Source organism: Hyaloscypha bicolor, assembly GCF_002865645.1.
Source record: "Hyaloscypha bicolor E unplaced genomic scaffold K444scaffold_113, whole genome shotgun sequence".
Taxonomy (NCBI): domain Eukaryota; kingdom Fungi; phylum Ascomycota; class Leotiomycetes; order Helotiales; family Hyaloscyphaceae; genus Hyaloscypha; species Hyaloscypha bicolor.
The window spans coordinates 82,386-98,590 of NW_020194615.1; the positions used below are offsets into that span (position 1 = coordinate 82,386).

The 16,205-nt window shown below is 48.2% G+C and overlaps 9 protein-coding genes across 9 annotated transcripts; 4 read left to right on the forward strand and 5 right to left on the reverse strand.

The window, feature by feature from the left end:
* Positions 1–204: 204 nt before the first annotated feature.
* K444DRAFT_533338 (Glyoxalase/Bleomycin resistance protein/Dihydroxybiphenyl dioxygenase) lies at positions 205–768 on the forward strand (the record flags this gene model as incomplete). The annotated part of the gene is made up of 2 exons (XM_024875145.1): positions 205–290; positions 426–768. 2 exons carry the CDS (start codon positions 205–207, stop codon positions 766–768), a joined length of 429 nt encoding a protein of 142 aa, XP_024734646.1.
* On the reverse strand, positions 698–4,056 carry K444DRAFT_614697 (uncharacterized protein). The gene is made up of 3 exons (XM_024880576.1): positions 3,635–4,056; positions 855–3,586; positions 698–765 (listed from the first exon to the last, which is right to left on the reverse strand). Exons 1-2 carry the CDS (start codon positions 3,788–3,790, stop codon positions 1,037–1,039), a joined length of 2,706 nt encoding a protein of 901 aa, XP_024734647.1. The 5' UTR covers positions 3,791–4,056; the 3' UTR covers positions 698–765; positions 855–1,036.
* K444DRAFT_564597 (EPT/RTPC-like protein) lies at positions 4,045–5,932 on the forward strand. Its single transcript, XM_024877071.1, has 2 exons — positions 4,045–4,439; positions 4,487–5,932. The coding sequence occupies exons 1-2, from the start codon at positions 4,292–4,294 to the stop codon at positions 5,509–5,511; spliced, it is 1,173 nt and encodes a 390-aa protein (XP_024734648.1). The 5' UTR covers positions 4,045–4,291; the 3' UTR covers positions 5,512–5,932.
* Positions 5,933–6,079: 147 nt separating this feature from the next.
* On the forward strand, positions 6,080–7,129 carry K444DRAFT_614699 (uncharacterized protein). The gene is made up of 3 exons (XM_024880577.1): positions 6,080–6,226; positions 6,356–6,795; positions 6,849–7,129. Exons 1-3 carry the CDS (start codon positions 6,199–6,201, stop codon positions 6,918–6,920), a joined length of 540 nt encoding a protein of 179 aa, XP_024734649.1. The 5' UTR covers positions 6,080–6,198; the 3' UTR covers positions 6,921–7,129.
* Positions 7,000–8,224, reverse strand: K444DRAFT_614700 (NAD(P)-binding protein; the record flags this gene model as incomplete). The annotated part of the gene is made up of 4 exons (XM_024880579.1): positions 7,000–7,297; positions 7,352–7,746; positions 7,867–8,086; positions 8,158–8,224. 4 exons carry the CDS (start codon positions 8,219–8,221, stop codon positions 7,203–7,205), a joined length of 774 nt encoding a protein of 257 aa, XP_024734650.1. The 3' UTR covers positions 7,000–7,202.
* Positions 8,225–9,254: 1,030 nt separating this feature from the next.
* Positions 9,255–10,385, reverse strand: K444DRAFT_614704 (uncharacterized protein). The gene is made up of 2 exons (XM_024880580.1): positions 9,985–10,385; positions 9,255–9,934 (listed from the first exon to the last, which is right to left on the reverse strand). Exons 1-2 carry the CDS (start codon positions 10,177–10,179, stop codon positions 9,653–9,655), a joined length of 477 nt encoding a protein of 158 aa, XP_024734651.1. The 5' UTR covers positions 10,180–10,385; the 3' UTR covers positions 9,255–9,652.
* Positions 10,386–11,005: 620 nt separating this feature from the next.
* On the forward strand, positions 11,006–11,464 carry K444DRAFT_533274 (stress responsive A/B barrel domain protein; the record flags this gene model as incomplete). The annotated part of the gene is made up of 3 exons (XM_024875138.1): positions 11,006–11,071; positions 11,143–11,253; positions 11,309–11,464. The coding sequence occupies 3 exons, from the start codon at positions 11,006–11,008 to the stop codon at positions 11,462–11,464; spliced, it is 333 nt and encodes a 110-aa protein (XP_024734652.1).
* Positions 11,465–11,772: 308 nt separating this feature from the next.
* On the reverse strand, positions 11,773–12,978 carry K444DRAFT_631494 (uncharacterized protein; the record flags this gene model as incomplete). Its single annotated transcript, XM_024883367.1, has 2 exons — positions 11,773–12,854; positions 12,936–12,978. The coding sequence occupies 2 exons, from the start codon at positions 12,976–12,978 to the stop codon at positions 11,773–11,775; spliced, it is 1,125 nt and encodes a 374-aa protein (XP_024734653.1).
* A 538-nt stretch (positions 12,979–13,516) lies between these two features.
* Positions 13,517–14,491, reverse strand: K444DRAFT_664898 (uncharacterized protein; the record flags this gene model as incomplete). The annotated part of the gene is made up of 1 exon (XM_024887020.1): positions 13,517–14,491. One exon carries the CDS (start codon positions 14,489–14,491, stop codon positions 13,517–13,519), a length of 975 nt encoding a protein of 324 aa, XP_024734654.1.
* Positions 14,492–16,205: the final 1,714 nt, after the last annotated feature.

The window sequence follows — 16,205 nt, forward strand, 5'->3', positions numbered from 1 at the left end:
GTCTCATCAGCCCCGGCTGTGATTGGCCCTCTGACATCACCGCCCCCACTCCGCACTTCTCTCTTCGCTCGCTCCCCCGCCCCCTTTTCATCTGATGACCTCGCATATATTCTCTAATATATATTCGACGTTCTTCCAACGTATAATCCAATTCTCGCCCTCCATCGTCAACTCCTAACATTCTCCCCTCAAAAACTACTAAGAATGGCCTCCACCCAACCTGCAGCTCACATAATATCCCTAGACCACCTAGTCCTAACCGTCTCCTCCATCCCTAACACGCAAAAATGGTCGGTGTATTTCTCGCATCTCTATCTGTTCTCAAAATAAAAGGTCTAGATCTAGCGAAACGTCTCTTAACTCCATCTCCGAAACTTCCTCTCCTACATGTCAATACTCTACTGATTTTGAAAATGAGAGGGTAGGTATAAGGCCAACCTAGGAATGAAACCCGAATCTTTCGTCTCCGCCGCTACACCCTCTGTAACGAGGCATTCTTTAATCTTCGGCTCACAGAAAATCAATTTACATCCGCTTGGCAAGGAATTCGAGCCCAGAGCCGCTTCCGCCCGCGCAGGGAGCGCAGATCTCTGCTTCCTGACCCAAGACGATGTGAAAGCCGTAAGGAACAAGTTGATAGAGAATGGAGTTGAGATGGTTAATCTAGGAAGTGAGAAGGCGGATGATGGCGTTGTGGAGAGGACGGGTGCGAGAGGGAAGATCAGGAGTGTGTATTGTCGGGATCCGGATGGGAACTTAATTGAGTGAGTTGTTCTTCTCCTACTCTATTTTTTTTGGGGGGGGGGGACTGGAAGGGAAGGGAGAGAAATGTTGATATCATGTGATTCGATAGGATTTCTAACTATGTATAACATCATACATGAAAATACATCCTAAAGCAAATACACAACGGGTATATACTCTCCCCCCATTCCTTTCCAATTCCCCGAAACGCCAAACGCCATGCTACCGAATCCCAACTCCGTTCCATGTCCAGTTCATGCATCATAACTCCACAACTCATCCATCCATTCATTCATTTTCCAAATCCTCCCTTTCCCAATTCCCGCTCCTGCTCCTCCCTCAAGTACTTCTCCTCCTCCTCCATCAGCCTCGCCTTATCACCCGTACGCGCCACATCACCGACTAAACACTTATCGTTCCTCTCCACCGGCCTTTTCAGCTGCTGCCCAATGATTTCCGGAGCCGTATCTGGGATAGAGGCGTCTTCGCCCCATATTATCCGGTATGCTTCCTCGTGCTCTTCTAGTTTTAAGTCCTCGCGGCTTAGGGGAGACAAGGGTGGTGAGGCGTCGTAGAGGTCCCCATTTAGAGAAGGTTGGCGGCCTGCTGAAGATGGGTATTTGAACTGATCAGCGGCTAGAGATTTAGGTTCTTCATCTTGTCTGGGAATAGAGACATTCATGCCATTCGGTGACAGCTCTGCTTTGAGTGCTCGACGAATTGGCGCAGCGTCAGTGTTCGCTTGAGAAAATGTCTTCCTCCTCTCGGCGTTGATAACATTCTTCAGTAACGGAGCTTCATTCCGTTTGTAAGCCCGATAGAACGACTGGTCGATCATAGCAGCGGCAGTAAGATCATCCATCTCGTGGAGATGTGAGAGAATTCGAAAGTTTATCTCTTCATTCGACATAGCCGCTGCTCTCTTCGTTCTTTTAACAGACTCCAACGGCGCTTCCAACTCCACCAGATCTTGCACCATATAATCATCGTGATCACCAGTCCGAGCTGAGTGTTTCGAGAGTGCCCATCCGTCCTTCCCAGAGACGTCACGGAAGGTTAATCCCCTGACGCTATTGTAAACGTCGTTGATTGCATTTCGGAACAATGGAGCGTGGTCGCAGACACCGCTATGAACTTGAGGAGCGCTTGGCATCAAGCTCAAGCAGGCGATTAATTGCTCCAGGCTCCGTTTCGGCGGTTTTGCTAGGTCATCGATAGCAGCATTCTTCATGATACTTGGCAGGACTCGCAATTCGTTGTAGACAAGCATCAGCCAGCCCAGGTTGGTTGCATCACATTGGTGAGACCCCCGTGGACAACGAGGCGAAGTTGTCAATTGGAGGGATCCGATGACACTCGTTCGACGCCCTATAACCTCCGCTGGTGTCTTCAAATATTCCGCAATAGCTGCGGTACAACAATCATATATCTGAGCCAACTTCGCTGCTCTGGTAGCGATAATCTTCTCCTTGACAGCTGGGGGCCAAGCTTCCTTGCTCCTGATTTCGTCCTCGTCCACTGCATTCAGGATAGCAGTCTTCGACATCCTGGTGAAGATCCTTCGAAGTCCAAATGCATAACTAATCACCAAAAATCCGTCATATTCATCGTCGTAGAGCTTGGCAATCCATTGCGGTAACCATTGGTACTCCACGTGCATCTCAAGCGGTTGCGTACACTGATATTTTAAGCATACTTCTGCGATGTTGACGAAAGTTTGGAAGGTGACTTCTCTAGGAACTCTGTCTTTATGCATATGAGCAGCGTGTAGGACAAACTTGAGTGATTCGTTCTTGTTGAGCTCGATCTGTGGCATTCGGTAGACTTTGACTTCCATTCCATCTTTGCAAACATGCCTTGTAGGGGGTGGTGGAAGCTGACTGATCATATCAAGGGGAGGATTATTTCCAGGTTGAGGAGAAAGAAACTGGGCGAACAGCGGCGAATGCTCAGCCAAGAGATGCGAAGAGACTCGAAATCTCAAGATTGGATGGTTCTCCGAACCCGCGTTTGCGAATTCCAGTATCGTGTCTCCGTTCTTGGCAATGACACATTCCCGAACAGCCATATTGGGTGCCTCATCACTTGCTCCTGCAGAGTTGATCAGCTGCTCAATTGCTTGTAGATCAATCTTCAGCCTTTCAAAGTCAGAAGAACGGATCTGGTATTGGTCCCAGAACATATGCTTTTCTGATTTCATCCGATGGACACTGGTATCTCTCATCTGAGCAATCAAGTTCTTCCGGCGAGCTTTGTCGGCCAAGAATGCCTCCACTTGTCGTTCTGATGCATTTGGTTCGTACTCCAAGTACTTGTCTAGCAACGAATTCCTGAGGTTTCTGAGCATCAGCTCTTGAGTTGCCTTGTATTCCTGAATCGCCGCAAGCCATTGATCATTGATTTGGAACGGCGGAGCCGTTTCAGTGCCGGGACCGCTGTGCGATGACCGCGTATCTAATGGTCCGATACTTGTATAATCGAGTGACTGCTGTCGACTGTTGCTTTCTGAATCCATCGTCTGCCGGCTTTCCGAGTAGGGACCAGATCCCCAATAGAATCGCGGAGCAAACAGGCCCTTACGAGACTTTGCCAGTAGACTTTTGCATTGCTGTAGAGATTCGTCCCTCAATTTCTTGTAGACCTCCCACGCCGCATCCACTTTCTTTGCATCTGATGCCGCTTTTCGTATGCGCCTGATGTTTTCCCGGAGGTGTTGGTACTCGATGTCATGGGTCGCAGCAATGAAACTGTCCGGAGATGGTAGGCCGTTGGATCTTGAAGTTTCGAGGTCGGGCATTGAGAGGGGGGAGTTTGGATTCAGCATCTTGTCTGAGTGAGAGGGCTTCAAAGCTGTCAGCAGGAGAACCGTGCTGGGGAAGGAACCGCATACCTCGTATACCTTGTCGGGCGAAAAGTGCTCCTCTCGTGGAACCGAGCTGCTGCTGATTGAGGTCTTCTTCCTGAAGATACTGTAGCGCCCCGGCTTGGGGCTGGCTGTTGAGCTCGACATCGAGCCCGCGTGCGAAGGCTGGCGCATCATAGACATCTCCTGCTCCTGTCACTCCGTTGGTCAGGTCTTGGAAAAAGTCGCACGAAGGAGCATCCGCATTCTTTCGATTGTGCAATGTTGTCTGTCAGGAATAAGGTAGGACAAGGCTCGTGTTGATGTCAAAGAGCTCCCAAGCGAAGGCGGGGGGCGAAGCAGTGGGGAGCACCGCCCCCACGGAACGGGCTGCCGTAGAAATCCGGGGCTTGAAACGGATTTATTTTCATCCCATGTCTCTCCAAAGGGCGCAACAAAAGAAATCGGCGTGACTCACGCTCTATGAGAAGAATATAAAAGAGATCCTTTACTTGAAGAACATTCACGATGCTTCGTTTTAGTCTCTTCAAGTCACGCACTGACCGAACACCGGGGATCTGCACAGCGTCATCCCGAGCTCCCTTCTCCTTCTGCCGGCAAGGCTGACCAAACCCGAACGAGGCCAGGCAACAGCATCAAATCACCCCAGCCACACAACGGGTCCACATTAACCACGAACTCGGTATGGCCTCGAGAATGGTGAGGCTAGATGGGAGGACTGGAGAGGGAGGAGGCCAATTGGTCAGAGTCGCAGTTGCTCTTGCTGCACTGACAGGCGCACCACTTCGAATTGACAATGTCCGTGGAAACCGAGAAGGAAAGCGTGGTGGTGGTGAGCTCAATACATGTGGTCTTCATTTCTGTGCTAACTTTCACCAGGCTTGAAAGCACAGCATGTTGCTTGCATCAGAACTCTGGCAGATGCCACTGCAGCAGAAGTCACTGGTTGCTCCGTTGGGAGCAAGTCCCTTGAATTCAAAGCCAAGCTATCCCCGAGAGACCTTGTCAATCGAAATATCAAAGTCAAGGCGGAGTCCGTATCAAGTATTCTCTTGATCTTCCAAGCGGTTCTACCGTTCCTGCTCTTCGCAGGTGATGGCAAAGGCGCGCCGATTACCCTTACTATCCAAGGTGGAACCAATGTCAGCTTCTCACTTTCGTTTGAGTACCTTGATCAAGTGCTTCTGCCCTCTCTTGAAAGATTTGGCATCAAGGTCGAAAGAAAACTCGAATTCCGTGGATGGTCTCATGGTCCGCGGCAGATTGGCTCAGCAAAATTTGGCATCACTCCTCTTAAACCAGGACATAGAATCAAGGAACCTTTGTGGCCGAAGGAGCGTGGAGAGATCACGAAGATTGATGTATCCATTGTCGTTCCGAAATATCTGCAAGATCCACTGAAAAAGGCGTTACTGTTCGAAATTGGACTCGTCTTTGAGGACGCAGAAGCAGAATTCGTTGTCGTTGACGACAGCAGACATCCGGCTCGGATGTACGCTCTGCTTGTGGCCCATACATCAATGGGCCTACGTTTTGGGCGAGACTGGTTGTATGACGAGAAGAGCAAGAACAAGACCGTGGATGACTTGAGCACTAAGATTGCTCAGAAGGTTGTGGATGAGCTCGATGTTGAGGTCAGGAAAGGGGGACTTGTTGATGAATATCTCCAAGATCAGTTGGTCGTCTTCCAGGCTTTGGCAGAGGGGGAATCGGTCATCCCTGGTTCATTTGAGGCCATCTCATCAGAGGGAGGGCACGTCGATCAAACAGATGAGCCGTTTGGAGATGGCAGCACTCACACCACAACTGCGAGGTGGGTCGCAAGTCAACTTCTGCCACAGGTCAAGTGGAAGGACAAAGGCCGCGTCTGCGAGGGCGCCGGTTTAGACAGCTTCAAGAACTGATGAGTTGACGCCACTTGGAGATGCTTTGGAGGCGGTTCACATGGAATGAACTTCCAGACGCATTTTAAATTTTCTGACAGATGTGAACTTCCAGATTCACTTGGCAATCAATTCTAAAAATTTACTTCTACATCATTCGGCCCCCCCCTAACTATGTCTCCCTAATTTCAGTCACCTTTGATTTTTTAACCTTCGTCTTTCACTTTCGACCTCCGTCTCCCTTCATCAGGGTAGCACGCTTCTTTGGTGAACGGACTCGTCCAGTGGTATGATACCTTCTGCCTGCGAAGATCCCCCACCCGTTACCGCTTCTCGTTCTTCCAACATGCGATTTTTCAAGATCCTCTTAGCCAGCTGCATCCTCTACAGATGCGCCACCGCAACACCTGCAGACTCGTCCTCTCGATCAGACGACGGAGCTCTCTCTTCCACTCCTCTGGCGTCACGGAGGGGTATGGGAGTCAAAGCAAAGACCTCCGAGTTCTTGAGCTTGATATCTCGGCAGCAGTGGAAGACTTGGACCCTCGAACCTGGGTTGTTGACGATACAGAGAAGGCTCCAAAAGCTTGGAAGGTCAGCAGCCTCCCCCAGTGTTTGCTAACCCGCTCATGGAATGGCCGCCTTGGATGGATCGTTAAGCTCTATCACGAGGAAACGCCACACCTCAACCTTCTTGTCAGAGTAGACATGAAAGTGCTCGTTACCCCCAAATTTGGTATGTATATTCTCACGTTCCTTCCGTCTGGCCCCGCATCTTCCAAGTGGTGGTATATTCAAGTACCTAACCTCTCACTATATAAGATATGTTCTAGATGTCAAGTAGTACTGACTCCGTACTGTTTAGGGGGGCTTATAATTTCAAGTCCGGAGCTTGTTTCGTATGAAGTGTGCAAGGACACGCGATGCCTCAAGCCCGTGGCAATCGCGATTGTCCCTACTAGCAGCAATGGTATACATCTTCGGAAGTCGTTGCATCAAAGTCTGGACAGCACCTTTCCAATCACTTTCCATGACCAGATACCGGGGAGCAATGCAACCGCTGCCGAGGTCAGACGCTGGATCAAGCTGTGGTTCCTCGAGCACGGAGTCTCGCCAAAAGTCACTAGCATGGCCCTGAAGAAGTCGATCAATCGGCTGGAATGGGATGGTGAATACTTGTGGAAACATAGCAAACACGAGATGCAAAGGTATTTGAAGGATTTGGGGTTCTCTGAGGCAACGACTACTTTACTTGGACGCGACATTGTTGAAGCTCGGACTCGTTTCGAGGTCTGGAGGCTCGTCGTGAGTTTCTTGAAGTCATCTGTGTCCGAGTCCATGATCTGACGTGTTTCTAGGTGAAGCTCCTCCTTTCAGTCGCACTTGTTCTTCTAGCTGTCTATGTTGGCTACCAACTTCTCTATCAGTAGGATTTAGACCTCACTGCATGATGTCCAGCCAAATGATCAGCAGCAAACATAAAATCCATACCAGTGTCTCGGACATAATCCTCGTGGCGTATACTGTTGAGTCTACCATTGGAACAGTCTGGACATTATTTCTCTTGTTGATACTTTAGCGTTCTTCGACTTTCTCTAATATCTATTTTTGTCCTTTCTACCAGATTCAATTCGTATAATGTTTGTGACTTTCCCTATCATTCCTTCACTCGCCCCGCCCTCCTCCCCAACCTCGACCACTCTCTCCCTCAACTAAACAAGTTTCGTCCCCGAATCACTACAAGCTACAAATCCCGTCACATTACTATCCTTCATCAACCACAAATACGCCTCGGCAACCTCCTCCGCTGTTTCTCGTCAGCATCACCCCCACCCCCAATGAAAACATCAAATCAACTTACGTCTCCCCACATGACCCGTAGGCACCCTCCCCTCGATCTCCTTGAACATATTCTTCTTCGCACCATCACCCATGCCCTTCCATAACTCCGTATCCACAGGGCCCGGACTTACGAGATTGACCCTAACGGGCTTCAAATCCACCGCCAAGTTCCTCACCATGCCATGTAAGCCCGCTGCATAGCTTGCTACGACACTCCATCCTGGGATCGGCTTTTCTGCTACGATGCCTGCTGTCAAGATAATGCTGCTCTCTGGTCCTTTATTTAGGTAACGACTCCCGATTTTGGCGACGAGGAGAGGGGCGATGAACCGTACCTGTCCGGCGCGAAGGATGTTTTCATAATTGGCGTCTTGGATGGGGATTGTGGCCAACCTATCGCCTGCAGTGAAGACTCTGAGTGACGGGGGGGTTAGCAAATACTCGATCCAGATTATTCCGGGAGAGCCGGGAACATTAGTCTTGGCGAGAAAATTCTTCAGAAATAGGAAAGGGGGTTTCTCCCCTAATACGTACATGTGGTCTACGGACCCGCACGCTTGGAAGAGGTTCTCAATGTCCTTTTCGAGGCTGGGCTTGGAGAGGTCGCAGACGTGACCGGAGACGTGGGTTTCGGCTGAAGGGTAAGCGGCCTTCAGGGATTTGACAGAGGAGGAGACGTGGCTCTGGTCGGATGAAGAGATCGTTACTCGGGCACCGGATTCGAGAGAGGCTTCCGCTACGGCATAACCGATTCCTGGCGATTTTGGTGGTCAATTTAGAAGGAGGGATTGGGGATGAATGGGGGAGGGAGGAAGGAAGTGGTACCTGATGTTCCTCCAATGATTAGGATGTGCTTCCCGGCTAGCTTGTTGTATTTCAGAGTTGGCATTTTGATGAATGTGTTAAGTATGAACTCGGATAGCAGCAAGATAATTTATAAACAGGAGGCAGAGCGGGTTTGGGGTATGGACCTGGACACCGTTATATATACATCCGTTCTCTAGCTCCGGAATCCCCGTGACGTCAAGCCACTCCACTTCACAACCATGAATATATGGGACCGAATGACAGCGGCATTTAGATTTCGCCCTTCGGACTTTACTCTTGGGAGCGAAGTGCGAGACCACATGGAGTTGCGTGCTGCTTGTTTGTTTATCTACGTGGACTTGACGCAGCGACACAGTTTGGAGCCGAGGAGCTCACTTTTGCATCTCGTAATCTCAGGTCGATAGCTGAGGAAATTTCGCCCTTGAATAGAAGATATTATTGAATCTGGCGAACTAATTCGGCCATAGGCCGTTCTGAGGCAATGTTTCTGCCCTATTCCTTCCAACCCCCGCCCCCCCTCTTTCGCAAAAATGAAAGGAAGTAGTTCCCTCAATGTGAGCAGTCACAGCCCCTTATTTGACGAGCCCCTCACATTCCGCCTCAGAATTTCATAAAATGAATCACAACCGTTGCCACAGAGTACATGATCCAATTTTTGCGATTTCACGACTCAAGTCTCAAGTAGTTGGTTATAGGGGTATGCGTACGTGGTGTCCTGGTGCACATATCGTCCTAACTAAGAGCTAATTTGCCTGTCCCAACAACAAACACATAACTCACGCATCTTGATCACGTGCTGCATTACGAGCACTATGGCTTTTAGAAATTCCGAGGTTAGAAGCTGCTGTCCAATCTACATATTAAGGCTGAGAACACCTGAAGAGCATCGAAGCATTTATATACGCCCAAGGTGTATATCTTCGAGTGAGCGGATATCCGAACTCGAATAGTTTGATGTTTAGATAAAAGTAACACCCCCCCCCTTTCCACAAAATAGTTAGAACAATTAACTTTTCCACATATCACTTTTTTAGCTTGAGAGAACTTTAAAGAGCCACCTATCCTGTATATCGAAATGTATCTTTAATTCTTTAGGGCCACCTTTTTCACAATTTTTTTTTTGAGTTGTCGCAAAGCGAACTTTCTTCGACTCGATACCTGGATTTACTTGTCTTGAAAAGGTAATATGATCGGTGATGTTGACCTTTGCTGCAGCACATCGACATCACGTAGAAGTTCCCTCTCCCGAAGGCATTTTACTTCGTCTGCGTCGACCTCGGCACCCGTCCACAGCTAGCACGATCCTCAACCTCATCCATACGATCGATCTCCGCCTCCGTACCGCTCTCCATACCTGGGATCCAGAGACAACTTCTTCAGTAAATAGAGAGCAGCGAGAGTGTCAGATCATTCTTGCCAGGAGCAGGGAGTCAAATGGTCCGAACATCTCTACAAGTACGTTTCCTCTCTTGCAGCCGCTGAAATATTGCTCCTACAACACCAAACTTACAACCCCCACAGCAGTCCAACTCGCAACCAAATACACCATATTCAGTTTCACCTCCTGCGTCTTGCTTATCGCATCATTATATTCCCCAACGCCAGGTAGCGGCACCTTTGCCTTCCCCTTCCAAAACGCGCCGACATGTTGCCTTGCCATTTCCAGCGCTGCTACATTCGCGCCCGCCACCAGCACCGCACCAATTATCCCGACCCTCGAAGAGAAAATTGGGTATAACGCCAGTGTCGTCGAACACAAGAACGAGAAGAGGGCCTCGAAGACCGTTAGTGGGCTTTTTTGGGAAGGGGGGAGAGGGAAAATACGCTCAAAGCACCACTAGCTTGGGTGGTACGGGTCTTGTGCAATTGTTGCTCTGCGATACTGGAGTATTTTGCTGCTTTCTTAGAAGTCTCTTCGTATTTTTGGAGGTTGCGGATGGAGATTGAGGAAAGGTAGAGGGTGTAGGCGCTGAATGATGCTTGAAGAGCATGCAAGATGGAGAGGAGTGCTGTTGCCATGTTTGGTGATGTGGTAAAGAGAGAACAGGGCGAAATGGATATCTCTGAGCAGTTGTATGGATTTGGAGGGGATTTGGTCATGGAGATGTGGAATTGGAGGTTGATGTTGATGCGAGTTTTGAACAATTGGCTATGACGTAGTTGTTGCGAGCCCGCCAAGGCGGGGTAGATGCCCCTGGCCAAACATCACTCAAACAATCGAATCATGACTTGGCCATACGAACACTTGAGTGAAGTATTTTAAGCTGTATAGAATATCAAGTCAACGACCTACTGTCTAGCAAATGTCAAGAGTGATCTCTGATTAGGATTAAAGCCAAAAAGAAAAAGCCAAAAGCATCGTCGTTTCGAGGGGCGGGCTTTCGCGAGTTACAGTACCCCTGACAGGGGACTCGGAGTCTCCTCAAGTTTCCCTCCCTTACCCTTTGATAAACTCGAGGTACTACTCACGGATCGAGCGTTAGACTCTGTATTTGCATTTAAATATTAAGAATCTTTTTCCTGTCTGAGCTTTCTCTACTCTTCGGCTTTCTGGTGAGTTTCGCACTTGCTTCTTCCAGCATATCTTGGCGCCGCCCATTCTAGCCATTGAGGCGCACCGCACCTGCAACCGCGCCATAACCATAGCCGCACTAGCCCACGACGACACTCCATCCCTCCCACTCTCATCCTATTAATAATGGACCGCCAACGCACCGTTCTCTCGAAAACATCAAAAACAACTCTCTCTATTATCGGGGTCATCATTTTCCTGGCCCTGTTTGGCTTTTTCGGCTCCCCTCTCCGAGATCCAAGCCCTGCTCGATCAACGTTTACCAACTCCAAAATGGGGATTATCCATATCGTGATGTTTGAGTTCAAGGAGGAGGCAACAGAGGCGGAGATTGCGGATGTAAGAATCCCTGTCCCCAAATATCCCACACTATCAATTCGGAGCGTCTGAGTGCTGCTGACCACTTTCAGACATGCAACCGTATGCTCGAGCTGAAAGATCAGTGCCTGCATCCAACATCTAAAACACCTTACGTCAAGTCGGGAATTGGAGGCAAGCAGAACAGCCCCGAAGGAAAGACTGTAACTTCCCCCCCTCTTCTCGATGCATAATATTTGATTAATAGGTGCGGTACAGGGAGGCATGACACATATTTTTGTCGTGGAATTCGCGAATGAAGAAGATAGGACGTATTATCTCGAGAAAGACCCTGTGCATTTGGGATTCGTGAAGAGTATTGGGGACGTGGTAAAGAACGCGCAGGTGGTGGATTTTACGCCTGGGGTTTTCTAGCCACGAGCCTCGAGGTCCTGGAGGGGCAAGCTGTGAAAAAGTGATGGCTTGGCAATCAATGGGTCAATAACAATCGCTCACTCTACTTGGAACTTGAGTAGCTTGGAGCAACCTCTGTCAGTGTGTTTTTGTTCTGAAGGGTTCTCCTAAAATTCTGACACTTTTAAAATGGGGTAATCTGTCAGAGGGGTTTTGTTCTTTTAACTTCTTTCGCTCTTCGTTCTTCATTCTCCCGTATCTGCCCTGACAAGTTTTTGTGTCTCTTCTCTGTCTTGAGTTTAGACATCACACTGAGTTGCCCTTTTCTGTTAATTCTTGAGCTTCTCCAAACCCTGCTCCTTACAGCCATTCCCACCTATCAGCGTATTGCACCTCACCGTAGCACCTCCCTCAAACCTCACCACAAACGAACTGTTATACCTGCTCGCCATCCCCACGCTCGGAAAATCCGTCGAAATCAACTGTGCACCACTTGCCATCGCCGCATCCCTCATTGCCGTACTATTCAACAACACAGTCTGGATCGGCTCATCGCTCCTCGTTCTCACAAAATATCCCTTCCTCACCAAATCCCGAATAATCGCCAAGTTATCACCTCGCGGGTCATTCCGCTTCAGGAAGGCAGCATCCGGTTCTCCAGGGATGGAGTTCGTGAAGATGACACGGTGTTCGAGGTTTTCGTGACCGTTTGCGCGGTACGGGTTGCGGATCAGGCCGGCGACGGGATCATTGTCCATCAAGAACATGACCTTGTTCTTTGCATCTTGGTGAGATAGCCAACCGTGCTTAAGAACGGATTGTTCCAGCGTAAGTCCCTTCTTGCGGACGTCGTCTGGGGTGATCATATCGCTTTCTTTGAAGACAGAACGGATTTCAGCATCAACTGTCTCGAGGTTCGTTGTGTCCCAGGCTTCGCCAAGTGCACCACCAAGAGCGATCAGGGATGCATCGGGGATTTTGAACTCTAGCATTATCGGGATGAGAGTATGACCTTTGTTTGCTTTGGACCATGCCTTGATTTGTTCGAGGCAGTTGATGAGCGTGTGGCAGTTTGCATTAATGTCGAAGTCGGCGACGTGGAGAACTTTGGTTCCCGGAAGTAGCCATTCTTTCTCCGTGGGATAAGGAAGGTTGGGTAACTTGCGACCCAAGGGCGTGGCGTACATCCCTCCTGTGGAATCGGCCCAAAGATCGATTTCAAGGCCGCGAACCGACTGGTACGTGAATTGGTCGGAGATTGAGGGGTGTGAGTAGTAGAGGTTCTGAGCTGTCGTCAATCCCACGGCCGATTCGAGAACTTTTCGCTCCGCGTAAGTTGTTTCGATGTGATAGCTGTTATGAGTGCCGATGACCTGGACTTGATTCATCCTGAGATCGTCATTGCGTCCCACTATGGGAGTGGCAAGGATGACGGATGCAAAGTCAGCATTATATCAGTCTGGGAACTTTGGCAATTTATGGCCTGGCTTACAACTGAGTGCAACGCAGCTCCACAAGCTTTCTTTGGGAAACATTGTCGATACAACTCTTTTCCTTAGTAAGCTCGATTCTACCACGCTTAAGAAGTGATTTGGAAGTCCTACCAAACGCAGTTTCGAAGAGCACATAAGGCATGATATATATACTCTCTTTCCTTGCTTAAGAGCACGTGTCCCTTCACCTTTACCGATTATTGAACGAGTGTCATGCCTTGGCAAGATCGATTATCACATGGCGTATAGTCGTCCCTAATTGGTGGCAGCGACGTTGCATATATTGACCTTTAGAGAACCAAGCTCTGCAGGTCTGACAAGCCTTAAAAATCTGCATCACGTTTCTGTACGACTTGCTATGACTGGAGTGGGAAAAGCGAAGGTGGGATGCCAATATTTGCCAAGGAATTCAAGCACTACTTATTCTACTTGAGCTTACGCCGAACGGCCGAATGAATTGTATTGTCGTTTAAGCAGCCAAGCCGGGAACTGTACGAATCGAGCTGATTGCCAAGTCAAGGCATTAGGTACATCTATGGTATTGTAATGTACGGTTAACCCGGGAGCTCTGAGATCTGTCCTAGTCTACTTCCCAGACCTTGTCTAAAGGACTACGAGCTTGTTTCGTTCCCAAGTCAGCTTCCACATCCCGTGCCACTGCAACCGCATCCCAGAACTCTTTGAAACTATGATCAAGATAGAAATCACTCCACAAAAACTCCTTTAAGAACATAGCCAGCTCAGCCGTCCCTACAATATCAGTAGCAAAACACAACTCCGCAAGGAGTTCAGAAAACCACTCCTGTTCTTCAGTCCCGATGCTACCCAGCCCACCCATCATAATGATCCAAAGCAACATTTCAGGGTATACTTCCTGTAAGGGTCGTAGACAATTTGTCTCCTCCGGACATGTCCTTATTCGCGTCGACATTGTTCGTACCCGTGACGATATTAATTTGGGTACGTAGGCCCATGGTGGCCCATTGCGCGTCAACATCGCAATATGCGCTAAACCTGCGTTGCCAAACAATTTGTAAATTACGGCATTATTTTGGTTTGGTGACTGCGGAAGTTGGTACTGGGCAAGGGCGATAAGTCGGTGCACGAGCGGATCAGGGTATCCGCGTAGCCATTCGAATGTTCCCCCTTCTGTGGTCCTCGGTTTCAGCGAGGGACCATTCCTCTCTTCCTTGGCGATCAGGTGCCGTAAGATACAGTAGATCTCTATTGTCTCATGGCTCAGCTCTTGCATGCCTGTGAGACTATACAACTGGGTTTCATATCGTTCGGCAAGCGGACTAATGGGTTCCAAGCTTTGAAGATCAAAGGAAGGAGGAATAACATGGTCTACGAGCTCGACGAAGCGTGGTTTTGATTCCATGGCAATAGAACAGAGAATGTCAACCCTGTGAACAGTTAGAATAACGAGTGGGCTCTTACTATTAGATTTGGGATAACTTGCCAAGAAGTAAAACTTCAATGTCAGTTGATGGCCGAGTAGCGCTTCCATGCCACCTCTGCTCTTCGCCAAAGCTTCTAGGCCAACAAGGTGCATCTTAAGACTAGCCACATCCCCGGACCGCAGCTAATAACGCATATTAACTGCTGCTGCCAATAATGTAGAGGAGGAAATAAAAATATAGACCGAAATAGATTTAACAAAAAGAGTACGCACTCCCAAGCTGGCTAAACAAGTGACGGCCATGATTGTTTCCTTCGTCGTAGTTTTATGAGTAGAATCTGTAATTCCCTGGTTAACCAAAGTGATCGCTTGTCCAAGATGATAAGCCAGAGCTGGGCTTGATTCCACACCCGACAGAGTGCATAGAGTCTTGGCTACGTTTGCGAGCGTTGCATGCAAAATTGCAGGATCTGATATCGCGAAGTTGAGGAAATCTAATTTTCGGAAGGCTGATTTAACGGGTGAGTATAGTCGATTGATATTAGTCAAAGTGGTGTGGTCTAGTCTGGGGGTTAGCAGAACATTCAGTGTGGGAAATGAGTAGAGTAGAGTAGAGTAGTGGGCCCTACTCATATTCTACTCAGGTAAATTTCTCACTACTCATACTCTACTCAATACTCAACTCAACTACTCTAGAATATTTTAGAGTAGTTGAGTAGTACGCATGTGACGTTATACGTAATGCGACACGTGATACGCTAGCCTAATTAGGTAAGGCTCCGGGGTGGCCCGAGTCTAGCGCCACTACACTGCCCAATCAAGTAGTGGCAAGGCTTGGTAAGCAAGGTAGAACCATAATATATTCTTAGGCTTCCTTAGCTATTAAGGGCAAACTCTTCTCTCAAGGTACTCTTATTATATCTAAATTATATAATAGACTTAATAAGAGTACTATTAAGATAATATCTTGCTTAAAAAGCTGGGGGTTATTTAAAGACGAATTAGAAGAAGTAAGGGGGGAAGGAAAAAAGAAGGAAAAGAAAGATTCCGAGAAGGGAAATCTGTTTTTTATAAAAAAAAAAATAGTATTTAAATAGCCTTATATAAGCTCTAGTTTAAATTATATACTGCTACTTAATGGGTACCTTATTTATTTATTAATAATTAAATAAATACCGATTTACTACATTCACGTGACTACTCTTGAGTTACTCTAGAGTAGTACTCTACTGTACTCTACTCAAGTACTATATTACGCTACTCAAACTCTACTCTACTCTACTCAAGACTACTCTAGAGTAGCTTGAGTAGCTTGAGTAGTTTTTGCCCACACTGAGAACATTGATGAGAGAGGTGCCAGGGCCTTGAGGCCAGCGTCCTTGGCTGTGGAATCCACTAGCAACAGCAACGCCGCTGTGTTGATGCTACCAAATAAGGGATCTGTTTTCTGCCCGAAACGTGATAACATCCAACTTACATTGAAAGATCAAATAGTGAGAATGCCCACGTTCATCCACCGGTAACACGTTAAAAGGTTCAAATTTATTGCTCAACGGCCCACGATTTGGGCTGGAGCTTCTCAGCGCAATATTGTCAAGTACTCTGGGAGCTGCTGAATTCGAAGCGTTTCTGGTTTTGCCAGCTTTGTTCTTGGGACGTAGCAGAGGAGGTGTGCGTTTTGAAGACGAGTTTTGCGAGGTCTTTCTCAGTCTTGCTTGGGTACGGATAAGGCGTAGAGCTTCCCCTTTCGGTCGAGACTTCCCAGTCTCAACGATGAATTGAAGGGCCTGGGGGATTCCCGATGTCAGCAAATCGAAAAGGGAAATCAATCATAATCTGCCTTGAAAATGGGGGCGAATATACCGAG

Coding starts and splice junctions, on each gene's coding strand:
- K444DRAFT_564597 (XM_024877071.1), top strand. CDS start 4,292: ATGGCCTCGAGAATGGTGAGGCTAGATGGGAGGACTGGAGAGGGAGGA. Junction 4,440..4,486: donor AGAAGGAAAGCGTGGTGGTG/GTGAGCTCAATA, acceptor AACTTTCACCAG/GCTTGAAAGCACAGCATGTT.
- K444DRAFT_614699 (XM_024880577.1), top strand. CDS start 6,199: ATGAAAGTGCTCGTTACCCCCAAATTTG. Junction 6,227..6,355: donor GCTCGTTACCCCCAAATTTG/GTATGTATATTC, acceptor CGTACTGTTTAG/GGGGGCTTATAATTTCAAGT. Junction 6,796..6,848: donor TCGAGGTCTGGAGGCTCGTC/GTGAGTTTCTTG, acceptor ACGTGTTTCTAG/GTGAAGCTCCTCCTTTCAGT.
- K444DRAFT_614697 (XM_024880576.1), bottom strand. CDS start 3,790: ATGTCTATGATGCGCCAGCCTTCGCACGCGGGCTCGATGTCGAGCTCA. Junction 3,587..3,634: donor CGCCCGACAAGGTATACGAG/GTATGCGGTTCC, acceptor ACAGCTTTGAAG/CCCTCTCACTCAGACAAGAT.
- K444DRAFT_614704 (XM_024880580.1), bottom strand. CDS start 10,179: ATGGCAACAGCACTCCTCTCCATCTTGCATGCTCTTCAAGCATCATTC. Junction 9,935..9,984: donor AAGCTAGTGGTGCTTTGAGC/GTATTTTCCCTC, acceptor ACGGTCTTCGAG/GCCCTCTTCTCGTTCTTGTG.